A 17573-nucleotide genomic window follows, 5' to 3' on the forward strand; every position below is an offset into this window, starting at 1 on the left:
GGACTAATGGCGGAGGCAACGAGGTTTGGGGAAACGGCTGTTGAGAAAATGAACCGACTCCTGAGCATTATACAGGCCTGATTGGATTTGCTGGACATAGGAGTTTCCAAAGCGAGGTTCTTGCAGTCACTGGCTTAAAGCACAGAGGATGCCCCAGTAGAGGTTATGGGGATACATGTTGCTATACACCATGGAGAGCATGCACAGCTAAGCCGTACACTGCTGCCTTTGGAGCAGTACCCAGTTCGCCTTTTGAATGTTCGGAAGGAAGTACCATCTGAGATGGGACTAATGAACAAACTCTGCTTGTATATTATCATGTTGTAACACTGGGAACCAGTACCGACTGATCACGATTATGTGCTGGTCCAATTCCTTCTGACAAGAGTCAATACCCACACACCACTAGAAACTCACAGTACATCCGTTGATAGTAGATTGGGTTACCTGTAATAAATAATGATTAGTAACTAAGAATTAGTTGAAAACCCACGTGATAAGCAAAGAAGATTGCCAAGCATGAATATTTAACTGAGTAGCACCACTCGCTGTTAAATAATTCCTAAGAAATTTGTCAAGGGAGAACGTTATAACGTTCCTTTACTAGTTTTTGAGGTTTCAATAGAGTCATAGTCACGGGTGAAAACGAGTGATAATTAGCGGGCTAGTCATAGAGAACATCGTTTAGATAAAAAGAAAAATAAAGCCTCTAGTTTAGCTGAGCTATAGTAAAGGAAAAACTGAATGTACTTTACATAATGAGTAACCTGTAAGATGCATATCAAGTCTTTGCAGAGCTACTGTATAATGAACTGTGATCTGGTGGGTCAGATCGCCTGCAGAGGAGAGGTATGTTGCACAGCAACTATTTTACTCGGCATTTCTGAATAATGACGCCGTTAATGCAAGAGGCATATGAAAGCAGGTCAGACAGAGGCCAGCCAGGCATGGTTAGACCAAGAGAAACCCGTTGATTCGACAATACTGCCTCCACACCTTCAGGGCAGTTACTACAAATCATATCCCTGCAGATTTCATCTTTGTCACAGGAGAAAGGCACAGCCACTGTTGCTACAGATCACGAAATAAGGGATGAGCCAAGCTCATATATATACTACTCATATCTAGACGGATGCCTGCAGTCTGCCAACCATCAGCTTCGAGAGGAGGTCTATGCCAGTCTATAAGTGTACAAGAAATTACAAGCTGCCACCACTTGACCTTGGCCCTTCTAGTCACAGGCCTACCATTCATGCTACATCTCATACTCCTGACCTAGCGACCAGCCTCCCACCCTTTTGGGTTACGGTTCGAACCCAGAGCCCTACACCCACTCAGCCACTTTCGCGTGTGCAGACAAACTCTATTGCTGTCCTCCTCCACTGGCAACTGCAGGCACTGTTGCCATCACAAGTCCCCAGCCACTCTGGGTCCGCGCTTTGATTCTGTGGCTCCAGTGCGCCCTCCCTGAGGTGTGTGGGTGAAGTTGGAGTCAATAATGATGGCGTTCGAGTTTATGCTCTCGCTGCAAGCCAGGCATTACGCCTTCTTCGAGTCATTGAGCTTTCAGTAATGCTCTGAGTGGTCTGTTGCGGACACCGTAGCCAGTGCAAGCATTAAACGTGATCGTAGCGAGTTACTTAGTGAATTTTTATTTCTTTTGTTACGAGTTATCATGGCTGATGGTGGTGTAGAACACTCAATTCTAAACAACCTGTATAAATAAGAAAGTATCTTCTTTAAGTTTGTGCACTATTTCCTTTATAAATATTATGAGTTTAGGGACAGAATGGGTCAGAAGCATGTTTTCTGCAATTAGTGTTGGTATTTCAGTCCTACATAATGTTCATCGACAATAACTAGTGGGAAAGCTTCATAATGAATCGTTCCATGAATCACTGTAGTAGGATTATGCTTTATTAAACGTGTTTGTTTTGTAACGTAAGTGACTGCCTACAAAGATATTTTGTACTTGACAGAAAAAAGTAAGACCCTGACGATCAGCGAGGTGGCAGCACAGTCGTGGGAGTTCTTTCTCGCTGGGTTCGAAACTTCCTCCACCACCATAAGCTTCTGTCTGTACGAGCTCGCTAGACACCCGGATATCCAGAAGAAACTGCAAGAAGAAATTGACGACGTACTGGAAAAGAACAACGGCGATGTGACATATGAAGATATAATGACTCAGATGCCATACTTGGAAAAGGTTGTGAACGGTACGTTGTATGATTATGATTTTTTCACACACTGTAGTAGTTGAAATATGATCCTAACATACTAAGAGTCATTTACGGAAGAGAACGCAAATTACCAAACAAACGATCAACAATGTAGCTGTTCACTTATTACACCATCATCCGCCGTTTGGCTATTTAATGATATACACAACAATGCATATCAAAGAAATCTACAGCAGCAATGTAAAGTCGTACCGAGGTTAAAGCCACAAATGCCCCCCGAAATAAACAAAGCCGACAATTCACGAATCCTTCCTTGATACGCTACCTTCAGTAGCAATGTCTTTGTACCTATATGACGGGTAATGTTCGTCTTACAATTCTATCAAACGTGACGTCTTTTTCACGTCACACAAAATATCGATGAGCAACTTTCGTTAGTAGTCGATACGGTTCTATCACAATATTTCATGCGCGCGTAACTTTACAAAACCACGACAATTCTTGCGATAATAAAGTGTCACGTAACTATTTATCGACGGTTGATGCCTTCATATAAGAATGCTCCCTTAAGCCAGCCAGGTTATGCGAACGGTCTTAAGTACGGCTTTCCAGCCGGGAAGGCGTGCCTGTCCCTGGCACGATTCCGCCCTGCGGATTAGTGTCGAGGCCCGGTGTGCCGGCCAGCCTGTGGATGGGTTTTAAGGCGGTTTCTCATCTGCCTCGGCGAATGCGGGTTGGTTCCCCTTATTCCTCCTCAGTTACACTACGTCGGCGATTGCTGCGCAAACACTTTCTCCACGTACGCATACACCATAATTACTCTAGCACGCAATCATTGGGGTTACACTCGTCTCTGGTGTGAGACGTTCTCGGGTTGGAAGGGGGGGGGGGGGGGGGGGAGGAGAGTGTAGGGGTCCATTGGGGGCCGAACTGTGCCATAACCTTGGGATCAGTGTGGGGAGGCGGTGGGGTGGGTGGACTGCCGTAGCCTGTTGTGGGGTTGTGTACCACTGCGGGCTACAGTGGGGAAGAAGCCTCTCCGTCGTTTCTAGGTTCCCAGTTCCATACAATATAACGCTCCCGTAGGAGTGAGTTGCTATCGTCAATAATTCAAGATAGAATATCATAACAAAGACCCGAGGCAAACATCACATGGTTAGCTGCTTAATGAATAACGTTGTGGTTTCTGGAGTCGAAAGTTGTTGGTTCGCAACCCGTTATATGTAATTTATTTTTCCATGTGACTGTCGTTAACACGTTCTGTTACTTTCTTGTGAACGTAATACAAATACGTTCTGCAATATTAGATGGTACTTACGTTCAGTCCGATCTAAGGACGAAGGGTGAAATAAATATTTAGCAATATCCGAGTATACGGCTAGGCAAGAACCTAAGAGGACGGCTTAAATTGCTGCAACTGAAACGAGCAACTATAAAACTCATATTCTCCATTATCACAAATATTTGTCTCTTTATTTTCGAATATGTGCCGCCTTTCGAGTGTGTGGTTAGGGAGAAACCTACGAGGACATTATAAATTGATGCGAGTGAAACGAGGAGCATTAACATTCTTATTCTTCTTCGTCAGAAATATTTCGCTGTTCATCTACGAATGTGTGGCGTTTTCCGAGGGTGCGGTGGGACAGGAACCTAAGGGTGCAGCTTTAACTGCTGAATCTGAAGTTAGCACCAAAATAATTCATATTCTCCCTTTTCACTAAAGTCTGACTATCTGCGAATATATGATGATTTCCGAGTATGTGGTTCGGCTGGAACATAAAGGTGCAGCTTTAAATGCTGCGATTAAAATGAGTTACTATATAATTTGTATTATTTCTTCTCACAAATATTTGTATCTTTATTCCCTTATTCCCGAATATATAGCGATTTCCTAGTGTGTGCTGGAAGAACCTAAGAGGAGAACTTATATTACTTCGACTTGATCGAAGAGGAATAACAGTCATATTCTTCCTTGTCATAAAGATCACGCCGTCGTCAATATTGCACGTGGCGTCAAAATGACGTCACGTTCGTTGGAATTGTTGTGAAACGAGCATTACCCACTTATGTCCAAGAAGACTATCGTTCGACCCCTAACTATAATTGCCAGATTCTTTAATCTGTCATCGTTCGACCCCTAACTATAATTGCCAGATTCTTTAATCTCTCATTTATGTACTCTACACACACACACACACACACACACACACACACACTCACTCACACACACACTCACTCACACAGACACCTGACGATTTTCGGAAAAATCCAAGCAGTTCTATTACGTAATTTTAAACTCGTTTGTCATTAATCATCCACGAGCGGCCAGCAGTTATTGTGTATGGTTGGAATACCATTGTTTATTTTACAATGAAGAGCCAAAGAAACTGGTGCACCTGTCTAATATTGTGTAGAGCCCCCGCGAGCACGCAGAAGTACCGCAGCATCATGTGGTATGGATTCGACTGTTGTATGAAGTAGAGCTAGGGGGAACTGACACCATGGATCCTGCAGGGATGTCCATAAATCTGTAAGATTGCGAGGGGGTGGAGATCTATTCTGAAGAGCACGTTGCGTGGCACTGCATATATGCTAAACAATGTTAATATCTGCAGAATGAGATTTTCACTCTGCAGCGGAGTGTGCGCTGATATGAAACTTCCTGGCAAATTAAAACTGTGTGCCCGACCGAGACTCGAACTCGGGACCTGTGCCTTTCGCGGGTAAGTGCTCTACCAACTGAGCTACCGAAGCACGACTCACGCCCGGTACTCACAGCTTTACTTCTGCCAGTACCTCGTCTCCTACCTTCCAAACCTTACAGAAGCTCTCCTGCGAACCTTGCAGAACTAGCACTCCTGAAAGAAAGGATATTGCGGAGACATGGCTTAGCCACAGCCTGGGGGATGTTTCCAGAATGATATTTTCACTCTGCAGCGGAGTGTGCGCTGATATGAAACTTCCTGGCAGATTAAAACTGTGTGCCCGACCGAGACTCGAACTCGGGACCTTTGCCTTTCGCGGGCAAGTGCTCTACCAACTGAGCTACCGAAGCACGACTCACGCCGGGTACTCACAGCTTTACTTCTGCCAGTACCTCGTCTCCTACCTTCCAAACTTTACAGAAGCTCTCCTGCGAACCTTGCAGAACTAGCACTCCTGAAAGAAAGGATATTGCGGAGACATGGCTTAGCCACAGCCTGGGGGATGTTTCCAGAATGAGATTTTCACTCTGCAGCGGAGTGTGCGCTGATATGAAACTTCCTGGCAGATTAAAACTGTGCGCCCGACCGAGACTCGAACTCGGGACCTTTGCCTTTCGCGGGCAAGTGCTCTACCAACTGAGCTACCGAAGCACGACTCACGCCCGGTACTCACAGCTTTACTTCTGCCAGTACCTCGTCTCCTACCTTCCAAACTTTACAGAAGCTCTCCTGCGAACCTTGCAGAACTAGCACTCCTGAAAGAAAGGATATTGCGGAGACATGGCTTAGCCACAGCCTGGGGGATGTTTCCAGAATGAGATTTTCACTCTGCAGCGGAGTGTGCGCTGATATGAAACTTCGTGGCAGATTAAAACTGTGCGCCCGACCGAGACTCGAACTCGGGACTTTTGCGTTTCGCGGGCAAGTGCTCTACCAACTGAGCTACCGAAACACGACTCACGCCCGGTACTCACAGCTTTACTTCTGCCAGTACCTCGTCTCCTACCTTCCAAACTTTACAGAAGCTTTCCTGCGAACCTTGCGGAACTAGCACTCCTGAAAGAAAGGTCCCGAGTTCGAGTCTCGGTCGGGCACACAGTTTTAATCTGCCAGGAAGTTTCATGTTAATATCTGGGAAGTTTGGCAGCCAGCGGAAGTGTTTAAAGCAGAAGAGTGTTCCTGAAGCCACTCAACAGCAATTCTGGACGTGTGGGGTGTCGAATTGTCCTCTTTGAAATTGCCCACGGCCGTCGGGGCGCACAATGGACATGAATGGATGCAGGTGATCAGACAACATGCTTACGTACGTGCCACCTGTCAAAGTCGTATTTAGACGTATCAGGGGTCCCAATCACTCCACCTGCACACGTCCCATATACCATTATAGAGTCTCCAGCAGGTTGAAACGTCTCCTACTGCCTTGCAGGGTCGATAGTTTGATGAGCTTGTCACCATACCCGTACACGTCCATCCCCTAATGCCAGCGTCGGAGAAGTTGCTGCTGTACAAGGTAACGTTGACCACGTCACTGTATGGAGAGTGCTACGGGAGAACCAGTTGTTTCCGTAGCATGTACAGCGTGTGCAGGCACTATCAGCAGCTGATTTTCCTCCACGGGTACACTTCTGCGATTGGTTCATCCAACAATGTGTCAATCCTCATTTCAGTGCAAATGTTCTCTTTAGGGATGAGGCTTCATTCCAACGTGATCAAATTGTAAATTTTCACAATCAACATGTGTGGGCTGACGAGAATCCGCACGCAATTGTGCAATCACGTCGTCAGCACAGATTTTCTGTGAACGTTTGGGCAGGCATTGTTGGTGATGTCTTGATTGGGTCCCATGTTCTTCCACCTACGCTCAATGGAGCACGTTATCATGATTTCATACGGGATACTCTACCTGTGCTGCTAGAACATGTGCCTTTACAAGTACGACACAACATGTGGTTCATGCACGATGGAGCTCCTGCACATTTCAGTCGAAGTGTTCGTACGCTTCTCCACATCAGATTCGGTGACCGATGGATTGGTAGAGGCGGACCAATACCATGGCCTCCACACTCTCCTGACCTCAGCCCTCTTGACTTTCATTTATGGGGGCATTTGAAAGCTCTTGTCTACGCAACCCCGGTACCAAATGTAGAGACTCTTCGTGCTCGTATTGTGGACGGCTGTGATACAATACGCCATTCTCCAGGGCTGCATCAGCGCATCAGGGATTCCATGCGACGGAGGGTGGATGCATGTATCCTCGCTAACGGAGGACATTTTGAACATTTCCTGTAACAAAGTGTTTGAAGTCACGCTGGTACGTTCTGTTGCTGTGTGTTTCCGTTCCATGATTAATGTTATTTGAAGAGATGTATTAAAATGAGCTCTAACATGGAATGTAAGCGTTTCCGGACACATGTCCACATAACATATTTTCTTGCTATGTGTGAGAGGAATGTGTCCTGAAAGTTTGGTCGTACCTTTTTGTAACACCCTGTATAGGCGTTGCCGACCGCAGTCGCTTATCCTGTCTGTTTACATATCTCTATATTTGAATACACGTATCTATACCAGTTTCTTTGGCACATCATTGTATTATGCAGAATAAAAATATCTAATTCATAAACCTTCCGCTCATAGCCTCCTACGCTGTTACCTATTTTACTGTTCATAGCGCAGCAAACACCGGTTATAAAAGAACGCTGGCCATAAACCAAACAGTTTACGAATTTCTGAATGACAGACCTTCTCTTACTCAATCGAGATTACTATGTTTTTATATGAGGAGCAATAAGACTTTACGTGGAGGGCATTTTAGAATACTCACTAAGATATCTACCTTGAGATATGTCCCTTTTTTTACAGAAACCCTTCGAATGCACCCGGCCGCTCCAATTCTAAATCGTGAGGTCGAGAAGGATTATAAGCTGCCAGGACACGATTGTGTCTTGGAAAAAGGGACTAAGGTTATCGTTCCTGTACTGGGACTCCATCATGACAAGAAGTTCTATATAAACCCCGAGGAATTCGACCCGGAGCGCTTCTCTATGGAGCAGAAGGCATCCAGACATCCTTTCAGCTTTCTGCCTTTTGGCGAAGGTCCACGCATCTGTATTGGTGAGTCACTCCATTCATCATCTTTATAGCTTTTTACTTAAAAAATTAATATTTCGAATGAACATGTATGTAGTTCCAGTTTAACTGACACGTAAGTATCACTGTAAAATTTCCGACGTGTAGATGCTACAAGTTCGTCAATAACTACATTTAGTGTCGTTTCTAACCAACTGACAGTTGGCGACATCTACGATTTTCAAATAAATTCAGAACTGAAGTGCTTGAAAAATGGTTCAAATGGCTCTGAGCACTATGGGACTCAACTGCTGAGGTCATTAGTCCCCTAGAACTTAGAACTAGTTAAACCTAACTAACCTAAGGACATCACAAACATCCATGCCCGAGGCAGGATTCGAACCTGCGACCGTAGCGGTCTTGCGGTTCCAGACTGCAGCGCCTTTAACCGCACGGCCACTTCGGCCGGCTGAAGTGCTTGAGGCAGATGTCAAAGACAACAGCTCTAAATCATGTAGGACGACGGTACACAGCTTTTACGTATGGAGACAATAAAATTCAGCATAAAAGTCAATAAAAAATTCACAGATCGTATTGTTAAGTTGACGCTTTATACCGATATTATTCCCTGCGTTTCTTTCGGCCCTTGGTAGGCTTCTAATGTGCGGATTTTACTTCTGAAACAGTTTCTATCTATTAATTCTCATCCTTTAATGCTTTTTGTCTTTCCAATTCTTGTCTCAATTCTGTGATTCAAACTGCGGTTAGCATCTTTCTCTAGAACAACAGAAATATTTGTTGCGTTAGTCTGTCACCTTTGTTTGGTAGGGAGATCCAACAAGGTCTTTATTTATAACTTATCCTATTTTTGGATGTTTGTTATTGTTACTTTTAAATAATGAAAGTATTAGCAGGATACCTATACCATATCAAATCTTGCATGGTGTCCTACCGCCGCAACATCTCATTTGGTGTGTAGGTGTAGACACAGGTGGAATCAGTGTTCTACCACTGTGGTACGCCATTGAGTGTGTATGTGCTAGACAGATGGGCTCTGGTGTTGTACCACTGCGGTTCTTCACTTGGTGTTTAGGTGTGGAGACAGGTGGAAACAGTATTCAACCTACATCGGTATGCAGCTTCGCGAAAGGTGGAATCCAGCGTTCTACCAGTGCTGTATCTCACTCGGTGTGCAAGAGACAGACGGAATCTGTTTAAGCTAGGAGGCCGCAACTACAATTCGTAATCAAATAGCTCCGTTTTTCCATTGTCATCATTCCCGTTATCAGCAACGGTTGTAGAAAAGGTGCACATAATTATAGGCGTATATCGCCGACGCCAGTCAGATGAAGCATTACGGAAGATGTCTTATGCTTATGCAATATAATAATTTGGAGAAGAAAATTTGCTGTATAAAAGTCGACATGGATTCCGAAAACAAAAACGTAGTGAAACTCCGGACATCGGCGCTCTGATTGGTGCCGTGTTCCTTGACTTCAGGAGGTCCTTCGATGCAGGCCGTGCTGTCATATAATGGATAAAATACGAGGTTACCGGATTTGTGACACGGTCCAAGAGGTCCTTGCTGAAACAAATCAACACATCGGTCTTAACGGAACAAAATCGACAGATGCAAACGTAATTCCAGGAATACCCGAAGACCCGAAGAAATTTTGATACGAACGCTATCGTTTACAAATGTTCAAATGTTTGCGAATTCCTAAGGGACAAAAGTGCAGAGGTCATCGGTCCCTAGACTCACACACTACTTTAGGGGAGTAAGAATGGAAAATGTTTTTTTAACATATATATATATATATATATATATATATATATATATATAATTTTATTCGGAAAAGTGCAAATTTTATAATGAGATAAAAATCCGAAAATGTTAAAAAAGCATTTTCCATTCTTACTCCCCTAAAGTAGTGTGTGAGTCTAGGGACCGATGACCTCTGCACTTTTGTCCCTTAGGAATTCGCAAACATTTGAACATTTGTAAACGATAGCGTTCGTATCAAAATTTCTTCGGGTATTCCTGGAATTACGTTTGCATCTGTCGATTTTGTTCCGTTAAGACCGATGTGTTGATTTGTTTCAGCAAGGACCTCTTGGACCGTGTCACAAATCCGGTAACCTCGTATTTTATCCATTATATGACAGCACGGCCTGCATCGAAGGACCTCCTGAAGTCAAGGAACACGGCACCAATCAGAGCGCCGATGTCCGGAGTTTCACTACGTTTATATATATATATATATATATATATATATATATATATATATATATATATATATACAACTTTCTGATGGTAAAACCATAAGAGGCAGGCTGACAGACAAAATGATTGATGAACTACAGCAGTATTATGGGATGCCCATTTAGGATTTGTTGGAAATGAAGCAGGTAGTATGGGCTGCCTTCTTCCACAGACTGTCAACTGATGATAAACCAGTACACCACGTTTGCCCTCCTGGACCTGATTCATGGTGCAATAACCGCAATGCCCAGCACTCAAACAGTTCATACAGCCATAAACATTCCATCCCAGCAGCAGTCATGGATATCATAAAACCTATTTACAGAGATCTGGAAAATCCTGAATTACTGGAGAAGTGTCTGCATGATCAGACTTAAAATCCCAATGAGTCGTTCAATAATCTTATGTGGACTCGCTTGCCAAAAAATGTTTTTCTTGGAATGAAGACACTAAAGTGGGGGGTCAGTGATGCTGTTATTGCTTTTAATGATGGCAACATCGATAGGGTGAAAGTGTTACAGCTTATGGGAATTAATCCTGGAATCTGAATCAGAGAACTTGAACGGATGGACAAGGTTCGCAATGGTAAAGCAGAGTATGCAGCACAGTTGGCCACTAAGGAGTCCCGAAAGAATAAAAGAAGAAAAACGTGGAAAAAGATGAACAGGATGATATACAGTATGGTGCAGGGTGCTTCTGAGTGACTAAAAATAAAAAATTAAGCATATATTAATTGAGTTACAGTCTTTAGAAACTTTTGAAGCCGTTCCTGAAAATTTACATTTTCTGTTGCATTTTTCCCTAAATCTGAGAAATAACTTCGAATAGAGTATTCAGATTTTCGGGGAGTAATAACACGCATATCCTGAGTCTACTAAACTAAAAGAACAACGTAATGCTATGTGTAATTAAAATTATTTGGGATAACGTACAAAAATGTACACACAATTTTAATCGTGTCATTAAAAAATTGTATTTTCCAAAAGCAGTGGGTGAAATGCAGTTAGATTGTAGTTCAGTAGACGCAGGGCATACAGTTTAACGTCCTGTAAAAGTTTCACGTCAATGGCTACAGTGGTTCCTGAAATACAGGGAAGCCAAGTCACTAAATTTAACATTGTCGGGATAGGGCATTCCAACTCCCATTAAAGTAACTTATGCTAAGAACAACACACACACCCATGTCCTAGGGAGGACTCGAACCTCCAGCGGGAGGGGTCGCGCAATCCGCGACATGGTGCCTCAAACCGCGCGGCCACTCCGCACGGCGTTATCGTTTACAATACATACAGAATTGATCTAGTGGATTACGTCACAGGCTCCTTGAGGCTGTTTGCAGACGATTGGGTTCCCTGGTCGGAGGTCGCGACGTCAGGGGACTGTAGCGAACTGCAGGAAGATCTGCAGAGATTGACGAATGGTGCAGGGAATGGCAAGTGAACGTGAACGTAGATAAATGCAACTTGCTGCGCTTACATTTGAGAACTAATTCACGACTTGACAATTACACTATTGGTGACATATTGATGGAAACATTAACTTCCGTAAAGTATATAGGAGTATCCATGCTCTCTCCGTCCGAGCATGCCTCGGAAGACCTAACGGTACCGACCGACCACCGTGTCAGCCACATCGATTAGGTGTGACTAGATGCTGATACAAGGGGGGGGGGGATATGGTTAGCACACCGCCATCCCGGCCATTGTTATGTTTTACCCAAGTTTCTCCTTCAAATGCTTCAAATGGCTCTAAGCACTATGGGACATAACAGCTGAGGTCATGAGTCCCCTAGACTTGGAACTACTTAAACCTAAGTAACCTAAGGATATCACACACATTCATGCCCGAGGCAGGAATCGAACCTGCGACCGTAGCAGCGGCGCTGTTCCGGACTGAAGCGCCTAAAACCGCTCGGTCACAGCGACCGGCCAAGTTTCTCCTCGATTGGCGTAATTTTAGTGATATGGGAACTGGTGTTATCACTGTGGCAAAGCCGTTAGTAACCATACGGAGCGACCTTAATTGAAATGACCCTATGGAGCTAACAGTTCGAAAAACAGATGTTAGAGTGAGATTCTTAGCAAAAATCTTGACGAAAAGAAATTAATTCGTGAATGAACTGCCATAAAAACCACTTTTTCGACCGATTCTTGAGTATTGCACATCAGTCTGGGATCCTTACCAAGTAGAATTAATGGAGTTGAGCAAAACATTACTTCCTCCTACATACGTCTCGAGAATTGACTGCAACGAGTAAATTCGACAAATTACAGCTAATACCGAATTTTGTTGACAGTCGTTCTATCCATGTGCCTTGCGCGAATGGGAAAAGGGATCAATAGAGGTATTCATCGCAACACACAATTAAGAAGCTGGCGGTGTATAGATGCAATTGTATATTTAGATATAGATGTTGATGTAGATATGTGCGCTCTGTAAAGGGGTGCACCGGTGAAAAACGAGTTTCTTCCTTAGCGATCCTGCCTTCCTAATCACATATTTTTATCAAATAGTTGTTTCAGAGGCTGTAAGATAAAATGAAGTGACAGAAGTCATGAGATACTCCTAACATCGTGTCAGACCTCCTTTTGCCCGGCTAGTGGACCAGCATGAGGTGCCATGGACTCAACCAATCACTGGAAGACCCCTGCAGAAATATGAGCCATGCTGTCTCCATAGCCGTTCGCAATTGCGATAGTGTTGCCAGAGCAGGATTTTGTGCACGAAATGGCCTCTTGATTATTTCCCACAGATATTCTATGGGATTCATGTTGGGCGATTTGGGCGGCCGAACTATTCGTTCTAACTGTCCAGAACGTTCTCCTAACCAATAGAGAATAATTGTGGCCCTGTCACATGGCGCATAGTCATCCATAAAAATTGCGTCGTTGTTTGGAAACATGACGTCAATGAGTAGCTGCAGATGATCTCCATAGCCGAACATAATTTTTTTTTTCAGTTCAATGATCGCTTCAGTTGGTCCAGACGACCCAGTGCCTTCTTGACAACTTGCATCCATGGCTTCGTGGGGTCTGCACCCATTCAAACCCTACCATCTGCTCTTACCAACTGAAATGGGAACTCATCTGAACAGGATAAGGCTTTCCAGTCGTTTAGGATCCAGCCTATGTGGTCACGAGACCAGGAGAGGTGCTGCAGCCGATGTCGTGTTGCTACCAAAGGCACTCCGATCAGTCGTTTGCTGCCATAGCACATTAACGTCAAATTTCGCAGCACTGTTCTAACGGAGACTTTATTGTACGTCCCACATTGATTTCTAAGGTTGTTTCGCGCAGTGTTACTTGTCTGTTAGGACTGACAAATCCACCCCAACACCGCTCTTCTCGGTAGTTGAGTGTGTGTTGTCCGTGGTGAGAGGTGTTGCTTGAAATATGGTACTGTCGGCACACTCTTGACACTGTGGATCTCGGAATATTGAATTCCCTACCTGTTTCCGAAATGCAATGTCCCATTGCTCCAACTACCCTTCCGTGTTCACAGTCTATTAATTCGTACTGTGCTGCCGTAATCATATTGCAAACCTTTTCACACCAATCATCTGAGTGAAAATGAGAGCTCCGCTAATGCACTGCCCTTTGAACTTTCTGTATGCGGTACTACCGCCAGCTGTATATGTGGATGTTGCTATTCGTGACTTTTGTCACCTCAGTGCATCCGTCAGTTATCTTTCTCAGCCTTTGTAATAAACAGGAAGAAGTCATTTCCTACGTTGAAATTATATTCAGCTATTTCAGATGTTGCCTTATACTTACTGACAAGGTGAACTCCCCACCGTACCCCATCAGTTTTAATGGTAATATGGCCCAGTGCCCCCCATGAACCATGGACCATGCCGTTGGTGGGGAGGCTTGCAGGCCTCAGCGATACAGATGGCCGTACCGTAGGTGCAACCACAACGGAGGGGTATCTGTTGAGAGGCCAGACAAACGTGTGGTTCCTGAAGAGGGGCAGCAGCCTTTTCAGTAGTTGCAGGAGCAACAGTCTGGATGATTGACTGATCTGCCCTTGTAACATTAACCAAAACGGCCTTGCTGTGCTGGTACTGCGAACGGCTGAAAGCAAGGGGAAACTACAGCCGTAATTTTTCCCGAGGACATGCAGCTTTACTGTATGATTAAATGATGATGGCGTCCTCTTGGGTAAAATATCCCGGAGGTAAAATAGTCCCCCATACGGATCTCCGGGCGGGGACTACTCAAGAGGACGTCGTTATCAGGAGAAAGAAAACTGGCGTTCTACGGATCGGAGCGTGGAATTTCAGATCCCTTAATCGGGCAGGTAGGTTAGAAAATTTAAAAAGGGAAATGGATAGGTTAAAGTTAGATATAGTGGGAATTAGTGAAGTTCGGTGGCAGGAGGAACAAGACTTTTTGGCAGGTGATTACAGGGTTATAAATACAAAATCAAATAGGGGTAATGCAGGAGTAGGTTTAATAATGAATAAAAAAATAGGAGTGCGGGTAAGCTACTACAAACAGCATAGTGAACGCATTATTGTGGCAAAGATAGACGCAAAGCCCATGCCTACTACAGTAGTACAAGTTTATATGCCAACTAGCTCTGCAGATGATGAAGAAATTGAGGAAATGTATGACGAGATAAAAGAAATTATTCAGGTAGTGAAGGGAGACGAAAATTTAATAGTCATGGGTGACTGGAATTCGTCAGTAGGAAAAGGGAGAGAAGGAAACATAGTAGGTGAATATGGATTGGGGGGAAGAAATGAAAGAGGAAGCCGCCTGATAGAATTTTGCACAGAGCATAACTTAATCATAGCTAACACTTGGTTCAAGAATCATAAAAGAAGGTTGTATCCATGGATGAATCCTGGAGATACTAAAAGTAATCAGATAGATTATATAATGGTAAGACAGAGATTTAGGAACCAGGTTTTAAATTGTAAGACATTTCCAGGGGCAGATGTGGATTCTGACCACAATATATTGGTTATGAACTGCAGATTGAAACTGAAGAAACTGCAAAAAGGTGGGAATTTAAGGAGATGGGACCTGGATAAACTGAAAGAACCAGAGGTTGTAGAGAGTTTCAAGGAGAGCATAAGGGAACAATTGACAGGAATAGGTGAAAGAAATACAGTAGAAGAAGAATGGGTAGCTCTGAGGGATGAAATAGTGAAGGCAGCAGACGATCAAGTAGGTAAAAAGACGAGGGCTAATAGAAATCCTTGGGTAACAGAAAAAATATTGAATTTAATTGATGAAAGGAGAAAATATAAAAATGCAGTAAATGAAGCAGGCAAAAAGGAATACAAACGTCTCAAAAATGAGATCGACAGGAAGTGCAAAATGGCTAAGCAGGGATAGCTAGAGGACAAATGTAAGGATGTAGAGGCTTGTCTCACTAGGAGTAAGATAGATACTTACTACAGGAAAATTAAAGAGACCTTTGGAGAGAAGAGAACCACTTGTGTGAATATGAAGAGCTCAGATGGAAACCCAGTTCTAAGCAAAGAAGGGAAGGCAGAAAGGTGGAAGAAGAATATAGGGGGTTTATACAATGGCGATGTTCAAATGGCTCTGAGCACTATGGGACTTAACATCAGTCCTCTAGAACTTAGAACTACTTAAACCTAACTAACCTAAGGACATCACACAACACCCAGCCATCACGAGGCAGAGAAAATCCCTGACCCCGCCGGGAATCGAACTCGCGAACCCGGGCGTGGGAAGCGAGAACGCTACCGCACGACCACGATATGCGGGCCAAGGGCGATGTACTTGACGACAATATTATGGAAGTGGAAGAGGATGTAGATGAAGACGAAATGGGAGATACGATACTGCGTGAAGAGTTTGACAGAGCACTGAAAGACCTGAGTCGAAACAAGGCCCCGGGAATAGACAACATTCCATTAGAACTACTGATGGCCTTGGGAGAGCCAGTCATGACAAAACTCTACCATCTGGTGATCAAGATGTATGAGACAGGCGAAATACCCTCAGACTTCAAGAAGAATATAATAATTCCAATCCAAAAGAAAGCAGGTGCTGACAGATGTGAAAATTACCGAACTATCAGTTTAATAAGTCACAGCTTCAGAATACTAACGTGAATTCTTTACAGACGAATGGAAAAACTGATAAAAGCCGACCTCGGGGAAGATCAGTTTGGATTCCGTAGAAATGTTGGAACACGTGTGGCAATACTAACCTTACGACTTATCTTAGAAGAAAGATTAAGAAAAGGCAAACCTACGTTTCTAGCATTTGTAGACTTAGAGAAAGCTTTTGACAATGTTAACTGGAATACTCTCTTTCAAATTCTGAAGGTGGCAGGGGTAAAATACAGGGAGAGAAAGGCTATTTACAATTTGTACAGAAACCAGATGGCAGTTACAAGAGTCGAGAGGCATGAAAGGGAAGCAGTGGTTGGGAAAGGAGTGAGACAGGGTTGTAGCCTCTCCCCGATGTTATTCAATCTTTATATGGAGGAAGCAGTGAAGGAAACAAAAGAAAAATTCGGAGTAGGTATTAAAATTCATGGAGAAGAAGTAAAAACTTTGAGGTTCGCCGATGACATTGTAATTCTGTCAGAGACAGCAAAGGACTTGGAAGAGCAGTTGAACGGAATGAACAGTGTCTTGAAAGGAGGATATAAGATGAACATCAACAAAAGCAAAACAAGGATAATGGAATGTAGTCAAATTAAATCGGGTGATGCTGGGGGAATTAGATTAGGAAATGAGACACTTAAAGTAGTAAAGGAGTTTTGCTATTTAGGGGGTAAAATAACTGATGATGGTCGAAGTAGAGAGGATATAAAATGTAGACTGGCAATGGCAAGGAAAGCGTTTCTGAAGAAGAGAAATTTGTTAACATCGAGTATAGATTTAAATGTCAGGAAGTCGTTTCTGAAAGTACAGGGCGTTTCAAAAAGAAAGAGCAGATTTCAAACATTTATTTCTCAAAAACTACAAATGATAGAAACACAATTCCAACGGTCCTTCACTCAATATGAGTACCAAATGTTACACAACAAATATCAAAACTGTACCTCAATATGAGCACCATTTGTTACACGACAAATATCAAACCGGTATCTCATTTCTTGCCACACACGACGCAACTGGTCTTTAGTTACCGAATTCACGGCCGCAACAATTCGATGTCGTACCTCTTGAAGAGTAGCGGGCATAGGTGGGACATAAACACAGTCCTTTATGTACCCCCACAAATAAAAATCGCAGGGAGTAAGGTCTGGTGACCTGGGAGGCCACAGACGATGACATTGATCTTGTGCTCCTGCTCTTCCAATCCACCGTCCTGGAATGGTGTTATTTAGGTACCGTCGTACAGGTTCAGAGAAGTGTGGTGGGGC

At 43.7% G+C, this 17573-nt stretch overlaps 1 protein-coding gene and 1 non-coding gene across 2 annotated transcripts in view; one reads left to right on the forward strand and one right to left on the reverse strand.

Annotated features, from left to right (window-relative positions):
- Nucleotides 1-17573, forward strand: part of LOC124615445 (cytochrome P450 6k1-like) — a 53592-nt gene that overhangs the window by 12008 nt on the left and 24011 nt on the right. Inside the window, exons 2-3 of the mRNA XM_047143336.1 lie at nucleotides 1980-2216; nucleotides 7745-7996. Of these exons, the coding sequence (XP_046999292.1) occupies nucleotides 1980-2216; nucleotides 7745-7996 (489 nt within the window). The remainder of the gene's footprint in view (nucleotides 1-1979; nucleotides 2217-7744; nucleotides 7997-17573) is intronic.
- Trnas-cga lies at nucleotides 5462-5536 on the reverse strand. The gene has a single exon. It is a non-coding gene; the product is annotated as a tRNA-Ser (tRNA).

The sequence above is a fragment of the Schistocerca americana genome, chromosome 5 (assembly GCF_021461395.2).
Source record: "Schistocerca americana isolate TAMUIC-IGC-003095 chromosome 5, iqSchAmer2.1, whole genome shotgun sequence".
Classification (NCBI taxonomy): Eukaryota; Metazoa; Arthropoda; class Insecta; order Orthoptera; family Acrididae; genus Schistocerca; species Schistocerca americana.